We start from the raw sequence: 9,085 nt of genomic DNA, 5'->3' as shown, positions 1-9,085 counted from the left end.
AAAAAATAAAAAAATGGAATTACAACAAAGTATATTGACATAAAAAAATACAAATTTTATATATATATTAAATTTGAGAAAAAAATCTGAATTGTGTTTATATTTCTCATTTTCATTTATTTTAACTAAAATTAACTAAAATTGAAAATAAAAATTAATACAAACTATAGATATATTTAATAAAAACAATAAAAATTACAAATCAACAACAAAATTACTGACAGACTAATAGTTAAAATTACATTGAAAATACAAATATAAAAAATAAAATGATACTAAAATAACACTCCTGTGAAAGATATTTTTTATTGTCATTTTATGGTCAACTCAATTTCAAAGTAGCTGATTTGCTACTTCGCTGTCTTCCACATGACTTTCATCCTGTTCGTCTGAGGTGTATGTTGCATGGCTGTGTTCCTATAGTGTTGAAGTCTGACAGAAGCGTCTCTCATCACCTCTTGGTTTCTGGGTGTTGTGTGGCCAGCCGGCGCCGCAGGTGTTTAGTGAAGTCCGCTTGTGCTCGAGGAAGAGCCGTGTTCACTAGTGACTGCGGCAGCCAACCCTGAACACACAAGGACGACTTGCTAGTACATTTCACAAATAATACCAAGTAACACTGAAATACAATTTTGAAGCAGAAAGATTGAAATAGTATTTGAAAAATCGATTTTTTGAGTGTGTAACATCTCTGTTCATCTGTTGGTCATCTCACAAACAGGCAAATCTTGATAAATCATAAAACATGCATGTTTTGTACCTTGACGTCCATGTTGAGCAGCCAGATGAAGCGACTGCGGTCGGGACGGTCCTGAAGCGGATGCAGGATGATGCAGGTCGGTCCATCTTCAGCTCTGAACACAACAGACACCAAACACACACTTACAGACAGGCTTTAGCATGACAAACTACTTTCAGATTATCTCCCGTTAAAAAAGTAGCTGAAAACCATACTTGAGTAAAAGTACAGATACCTTACTCCACGAGTTACCAATTTCAAAACAACTTGAGTAAAAGTCTTAGAGTATTTGATTTTAACAGTACTTAAAAGTATTTTACTCGTACTGAATATGGGCTCAAAGATGCACAAGTCAAAGAGACGAAAAACAAGAAAGATTTGATGTGTTTGAGGAGAGCAATCATGTTTATTTTCTAAAACCAAAATTACATTTTAAAAAATGTTTCTTCGGTATAACAGATAAATAAAGTAATGTAAAGTATTTTTAATTAATTAATTTTTTGTTTCACTTTGTTTATTGGATGTTTACAATGATAACAGGATAAGAATACAGGAGAATAGTGATAAAACTATGTTAAGTAAAATTAAAAGGTCAACACCTTTTTTTAATTAATTTATTTTTTTGTTTCATTCATGTAAAGCAGCATTATTGACAAGTTTGGGTAAGTAAGGGCAAAACGCATAAGACATCGTGCTTTCAGTGCCCTGTAGTTGTGATATCACTTATTTTGTAGCAGCAATAAACTGCTGCAGAAAAAGCCTGGTGCCATGCAAAATGTAATGTGTAAGTGCAACACTCGTGATAAATGTAGGAGTAAAGACCTTTGATACTCAGTAAAACTACAGAGCATCCAAAAAGATACTCAAGTACTGTAATTAATTACATTTACTCAAATACTTTACACCTCTGGTCCAGTCATAGTATAATTAAAATGTACATGAAAGTAATAATTCACCCCAAAAACTAAATTGTCATCAGTTATTCACCCCATCGATGCAAACCTGTATTAACTACAGGTAAGCTTCTGCTCTCCTTAAAGTGGATGGTGATTTATACTGTTAGAAAAACACGTGCAAGGTGCCTTGGTGTGGTGCATACGGCTCGAGCGCTGTATGCAAAGTCTTCGGAGGGCACATGAGAGCTTTGAGTAACAAACAGAATCAAATTGTAGCCGGTGTTCACTTAAAATCTCAAAGTTGCGCTCGGTTTGAATGAAACAGAAGCTTATGCGTTATTCTACCTGACAAACCCGGGCTGAGGCGGCAGAGACTCCCACCGCGTCGAGGCTCCGCCCAAATAAACACGTGACTCGCTCTTGGACGAATGCCTGACGCTCAGGAAGTCCCGCTGGCCAATCAGGTTTCCCGCCGTTTCCGCCGAAACCTCGTGGGTAACCATGGTGTTCCTGCCCACGTGTTTCAGAACCTGCGGGATAAACGTGCTTGTTTTAATGCTGGAAGCTTATTTCACGCATTTCACAGAAACATAACACTGAAAGAGACTAATGAAAACAAATAGTTATACTGTGAAATGTAGGTTTTTTTCTTACAAAAAAGCAAACCCGAAAGTTGTGTGGTTCACATTTACCATTCACTGCAGACTTGCTTTATGCTCACTGATTATATTATATTATATTATATTATATTATATATATATATTATATTATATTATATTATATTATATTATATTTATATTATATTATATTAATCGCAACCAAAATAAAAGTTTTTGTTTACATAGTATATGTGTGTGGTACTGTATTTTATATATATATATATATATATATATATAATATAATATATATATATAATATCTATATATATATATATATATTGTATAATTTATATTATATAAAAATATAAATATTTTATATATAAACAAAACATTTTTTTCTTAAATATACACATGCATATGTGTGTATTTATATAACATAAATATACACATTACACACATTTTTTTTGGTTGCGATTAATCATTTGACAGCACTAATTATGCTATATTATATTGATTATATTAGTGTAGGGTTACGAATTTATTTAAAAAATTTAACCTAAAAGTTGGGTTAGTCCATCATCAGGAAACCCACGGGGTGTTAAGCTTTCCCACATGTGATTGCGTGATGCTACTCACTCTATATTCTTTTAAAAAAATGTTCTTCGGTATAACAGATAAATGAATGTAAAGGTATTTTTAATTAATTAATTTTTTGTTTCACTTTGTTTATTGGATGTTTACAATGATAACAGGATAAGAATACAGGAGAATAGTGATAAAACTATGTTAAGTAAAATTAAAAAGTCAACACCTTCTTGCACTGCATTGCTAAGGAACTCGCATTCATGTAAAGCAGCATTATTGACAAGTTTGGGTAAGTAAGGGCAAAACGCATAAGACATCGTGCTTTCAGTGCCCTGTAGTTGTGATATCACTTATTTTGTAGCAGCAATAAACTGCTGTGCAGAAAAATCCTGGTGCCATGCAAAATGTAATGTGTAAGTGCAACACTCGTGATAAATGTAGGAGTAAAGACCTTTGATACTCAGTAAAACTACAGAGCATCCAAAAAGATACTCAAGTACTTTATTTAATTAAATTTATTAATTTAATTTACTCAAATACTTTACACATAGTATAATTAAAATGTACATGAAAAGTAATAATTCACCCCAAAACTAAATTGTCATCAGTTATTCACCCCATCGATGCAAAACCTGTATTAAATACAGGTAAGCTTCTGCTCTCCTTAAAAGTGGGATGGTGATTTATACTGTTAGAAAAAACACGTGCAAGGTGCCTTGGTGTGGTGCATACGGGCTCGAGAGCGCTGTATGCAAAGTCTTCGGAGGGCACATGAGAGCTTTGAGTAACAAACAGAATCAAATTGTAGCCGGTGTTCGCTTAAAATCTCAAAGTTGCGCTCGGTTTGAATGAAACAGAAGCTTATGCGTTATTCTACCTGACAAACCCGGGCTGAGGCGGCAGAGACTCCCACCGCGTCGAGGCTCCGCCCAAATAAACACGTGACTCGCTCTTGGACGAAATGCCTGACGCTCAGGAAGTCCCGCTGGCCCAATCAGGTTTCCCGCCGTTTCCGCCGAAACCTCGTGGGTAACCATGGTGTTCCTGCCCCACGTGTTTCAGAACCTGCGGGGGATAAACGTGCTTGTTTTAATGCTGGAAGCTTATTTCACGCATTTCACAGAAACATAACACTGAAAGAGACTAATGAAAACAAAATAGTTATACTGTGAAATGTATGTTTTTCTTACAAAAAGCAAACCCGGAAAGTTGTGTGGTTCACATTTACCATTCACTGCAGACTTGCTTTATGCTCACTGATTATATTATATTATATTATATTATATTATATTATATTATATTATATTATATTATATTATATTATATTATATTATATTATATTAATCGCAACCAAAATAAAAGTTTTTGTTTACATAGTATATGTGTGTGTGTACTGTATTTTATATATATATGATACGATATTATATATATATATATATATATATATATATATATATATATATATATATATATATTTATATTATATAAAAATATAAATATTTATATATAAACAAAACATTTTTTTCTTAAATATACACATGCATATGTGTGTATTTATATAACATAAATATACACATTACACACATTTTTTTTGGTTGCGATTAATCATTTGACAGCACTAATTATGCTATATTATATTTATTATATTATGTGGGTTAAAATTTTAATTTAAAAAATTTAACCTAAAAGTTGGGTTAGTCCATATTTGACCCAAAGTTGGGTTGAAACAGCCCAGCATTTTTTTAGAGTGTATTGTATTATATTATATTATTTAAATCATAAATTAGTGTTTCAAATGGACACGCCACTTTCAACATTGCAGCTCATCTTGAATTCTGAGTTTCATTGTTGTAAATAAATACTTAACTTCAACTGACGGAATTACAGGAAAAAGACATTTGCATCCTTGCAGAACTCATAATTACAACTCATAATATTCTGAGAACTACAATTTAATACATAAGAGATTTGCATTATGTTATTTGCTGTATTGTGTTTTTTTCTATTGATTACACAAATTACATTTTACATTAATAGTTTTGCCATAGAAACACATAACTCTGAGTCTGAGGAAGTGAATATCTCTGAGTAGATTGTTCAGATCATCTAGTAATTACAGTGATTATGACAGTGAACAGAGCATTAATCACGAGGACACATGAAAACAACCCATTTTACCTGATTATCTAGAGACAGACACATAGCTGTTGGCAAAAGATGTTTGTCTCAAGATGAAGATGCACAAGTTACAAACGAATTAAATGCAAGTTACTTAAATTGAGGCTTTTCTTCTGTTTAATGTGTTTGTGTCTCCTCTCTGTTCAGTCTGTTTTCTGCGAGTTATTGATTGCTTCACAATTTATAATTTACTATCAGCTAGGTGTGGAGAATCAATGTATTTACTTATTATTCATAATACACTACTTATGAATATTTTTCATATTAATAAGCATTGCTGCATCAATAACATGCAAAATATATACTAAACAACACGTGATAATTATGTTTAGTTGTTTAAATAAAATGTAATTACAGTAGTATGAGCCTAGTATTACATTATTATTTTGTTTATTATTTTATTTTATTATTAACACAGTATTCTTAAAAGTAGAAAGTAGTGGAATGGTTTCCTATCATATTTATTCATAACATAAATACATAAATATCTATGCTAACGACTTCTTCTCTTAGTCTGTTTTATGCTTGTCTCACAATTTTATAAATAAATTATGCTTCTCAGAATGAAATTCCTCAGTTTATCCTCGGTGTATATCAAATATATAAGTAATATAGCATTTTTAAATAATATACATTTATTTGTTTATTTATTTAGAATTTCAGAATAACAGCATCAGACTTTACAATGATTTTATATATATATATATATACACACACACACACAAAAGATGTCTTTTCTGCTCATCAAGGTTGCATTTATTTAATTAAAAATACAGTAAAAATTGTGAAATATTATTTCAATTTAATAACAGCTGTTTTCTATGTGAATATCTGTAAAAAAGTAATTTATTTCTGTGATGCGCAGCTGTATTTTCAGCATCATTACTCCAGTCTTCAGTGTCACATGATCTTCAGAAATCATTCTTATATGATGATTTGCTGCTCAATAAACATTTCTGATTATTATCAATGTTGGAAACAGTTGTGCTGCACAATATTTTTTTGTGGAAAGGAAACCGTGATACATTTTTTTTTATGATTCACAGATAAATTGAAAGTTCAAAAGAACAGCATTTATTTGAAATAGAAATCCTTTAGAACATTATAAATGTCTTTACTGCCACTTTTCATCAATTTAATGCATCCTTGATGAATAAAAAATAAGAAAATATGATAAGATATAAATAAGTATACATATGTCTTACTTTGATGCGTCTGATGCTGGGGTTCCATTCGTGCATCTCCTCCACTCTGAAGAATAAGATGTCGTAAAGTTCCTCTGTAGACGCGTTCAGTTCAGCCTCTAATCTGAAAACCTTCCTGTTGCCCGTCAGAACTTTGCTACAGATCACATCTCCGTTCTCCTAAAGGAAAAAGATGGTAACAATTTCCTGCGAGAGCACATTCTGGTGATCTGCACATCAGAAGAACATTTTAGATTCGCAGACAATCACCTCAGCCGTCTCCAGTTTCCATCCGTCCTCAGACTCCACGATCTTCAGAGCTTCATTCAGTGCTGCGTCTCCTTGTTTCAGATAAAACACGTCCTCATCGGCCAGTGCAGCCGTCCTCTGCTCCGCCGCCTCGGTCTCTGAAGACATTCATATACAAGTTTTAGGATTTTGAGCAATTAAATAATAATTATATTAAACTTACATTTGATCACTCACATAGAAACAGTGCAGAATCTAAAATATGTATACTTCCTTTTGCATATATATATATATGCAAATAAATTATAAATATTTCAGATTCTGCACTGTTTCTATGTGAGTGATCAAATGAAAGTAAAAGTGTGTCAGTAATCATGTGACAGTCAGATTTTCTTCCATCATTGAATCTGAAGATGCTTTTTGGATCATTGTCAGTGTTTGTTTTATGTTCTTTTGAACTTTCAATTCATCAAAGACTCTGAAAAGTAAAAGTAAAGTGAATTGCATTTTAGTTTCAAATATAATGTTGTGCAGAACTGTTTTGTTCATTGTTGATAATAATAAGTGTTTTTTGTTGAGCGGATAATCATATTAGAATGATTTCTGAAGATCATGTGACACTGAAGACTGGAGTATTGATGCTGAAAATACAGCTGTGCATCACAGAAATAAATAACAGTTTAATACATATTCACATAGAAAACAGCTGTTTTAAATATTAATATATTTTACAATTTTTACTGTATTTTTGATCAAATAAATGCAGCCTTGATGAGCAGAAGTGTTTTTTTATGTTCACCATTTTAAAAAATCTTAGTGACTCCAAACTGTTGATTATTTTGCTAGAGTATTGGATGTAAACTGAAGTTAAATATGAATGCACAGACTCACTTTCAGTCCATCTCAAAGAGCTCCATGCTGGAAGGGCCATCTGTCCTCGGCTCTGTAAGTGTGCGATCTCCTGGCCGAACGCTGCCAGAGCTGCTCGCTGCAGACCTGCAGAACAGTGAAGACACCAGAAATAAAACACAATACAAACACAAGCTCACGCATCGAGCTGCAGCGTTAGGTCAGGCACCTGTCATGCTCCGTAGGTGTGGGTATGTGATTCCACAGCAGAGCTTCAGGACGGCCCGCAGCATGTTGGCTCCCGCTGAGATGGCGAAGAGGAGGAGGCTGCGGGACGCTTTTATAGAGCCGCTGAAGGACACAGACGAAGATAACGGCTCCATTTACAAGATAGGATTCAGTTCGGCTTTGCCTACAAGGCCACATTCAGGAGGAACAAGAATGTGGGTTTGCACTGTCACTGGAACCTGCTATACATGATAAAAATCACAATTCTGTCACCTTCATATCTGTCCAAATCAGATGGGTTAAGATATTGATTTATTATTAATAAAACAGTTATGTATTCATTTGTTTATTCGGCTGGTAACTTTTTATAATACGGTCTCATTTGTTAAAATTTGTTAGTCTTTTATATTTATATAACAGCTGTGAGTTACGATAATATAGAAATTGTACTATTTTATTTTATTTTTATTACTTTTTATTTTATTGTTTATTTATTTTATTTTTTAATATAGAAATTGTACTATTTTATTCTATTTTAATTACTTTTTATTTTTATTTTTTTTATTGTACTTTATCATTAATTAATTTTTTTTAATTTACTTATATTTATTTTTGCGTGTTTGTTAACACTTTACAATCTTTTTTTAATCTTTTAAAGTCATATAATAGTTGTGAGTTAAGATAAGACAGAAAGTGTATTTATTTATTATTATTAATTAAATTTTCTTTATTTATTATTACTAAGCAATGCATTTCTTATTGAATAATTGTATATATTATTATTAAATTATTTATTTATTTGATTGATTAGTTGTTTGATAACGATGTACAATTTGTTAATGTTTGTTAGTGTTTTAAATTCATATAACAGCTGTGAATTAAGATTGTGTTTATTTAGTTATTGTTAAATACATTTTCTTTAATATTTATTTTTTTACAAAGGTCAATGGAAATATATTGCTCATTGCAAGTTCATCTTATTTAGTGCATTAACTAATGATAACAAATGAGACCTTATTGTAAAATGTTTATTTATAAAGTGAATTATTTCTTTATTTATTACAAGCACAAAAAAGAAAAACATGTTTATACATACATACATACATACAAATGTTTTCTCTTCAAGGTGTTTAAAGCTTTAATGTCCCACAGATTGAGGACTAGTTAGAGAGATCAGCAGAACGACCCTAACACTGACCTTAACCTCCGTTAAACCCTGAGAGAAACCTTCACCTCCTTCAGCAGCCACACCTCCGACCAGAGGACAGAAGATGTGCTGAAACACGCATAAATCCACCTCATATGAAGCATGCATCATAGCTTCCACATGCTTTCACTGAGAGTTCAGTGAAGAACAAGCTCTCAATCATCATGCATGAGGACGACAGATGCACCCGAAACACTGAGATTAATGAGTTTAGAGAGATTTGTTCGTCCTGGGTGTCAAATTAAAGTCATTTGTCTTTGTTTTCATGTCTGAAATGTTCAACTAGGCAGAATTAATTCAATTTAGAAAAATCCATCAGGCACACAAGGTCTGTTATAGTAGACAAATGAGAATTTCTGGATGATTGCACATTT

General features: G+C 32.2%; 1 protein-coding gene across 1 annotated transcript; it reads right to left on the bottom strand.

Moving 5' to 3' along the window:
- Positions 1–287: 287 nt before the first annotated feature.
- Positions 288–7,588, bottom strand: star2 (steroidogenic acute regulatory protein 2). Its single transcript, XM_019110223.2, has 7 exons — positions 7,506–7,588; positions 7,319–7,423; positions 6,449–6,585; positions 6,200–6,358; positions 1,978–2,162; positions 758–851; positions 288–562 (listed from the first exon to the last, which is right to left on the bottom strand). Exons 1-7 carry the CDS (start codon positions 7,567–7,569, stop codon positions 452–454), a joined length of 855 nt encoding a protein of 284 aa, XP_018965768.2. The 5' UTR covers positions 7,570–7,588; the 3' UTR covers positions 288–451.
- Between the last annotated feature and the right edge of the window lie 1,497 nt (positions 7,589–9,085).

The sequence above is a fragment of the Cyprinus carpio genome, chromosome A12 (assembly GCF_018340385.1).
Source record: "Cyprinus carpio isolate SPL01 chromosome A12, ASM1834038v1, whole genome shotgun sequence".
Classification (NCBI taxonomy): domain Eukaryota; kingdom Metazoa; phylum Chordata; class Actinopteri; order Cypriniformes; family Cyprinidae; genus Cyprinus; species Cyprinus carpio.
Note: the sequence above shows the minus strand (reverse complement) of the source record. Positions and strands in the feature narration are given on the sequence as shown.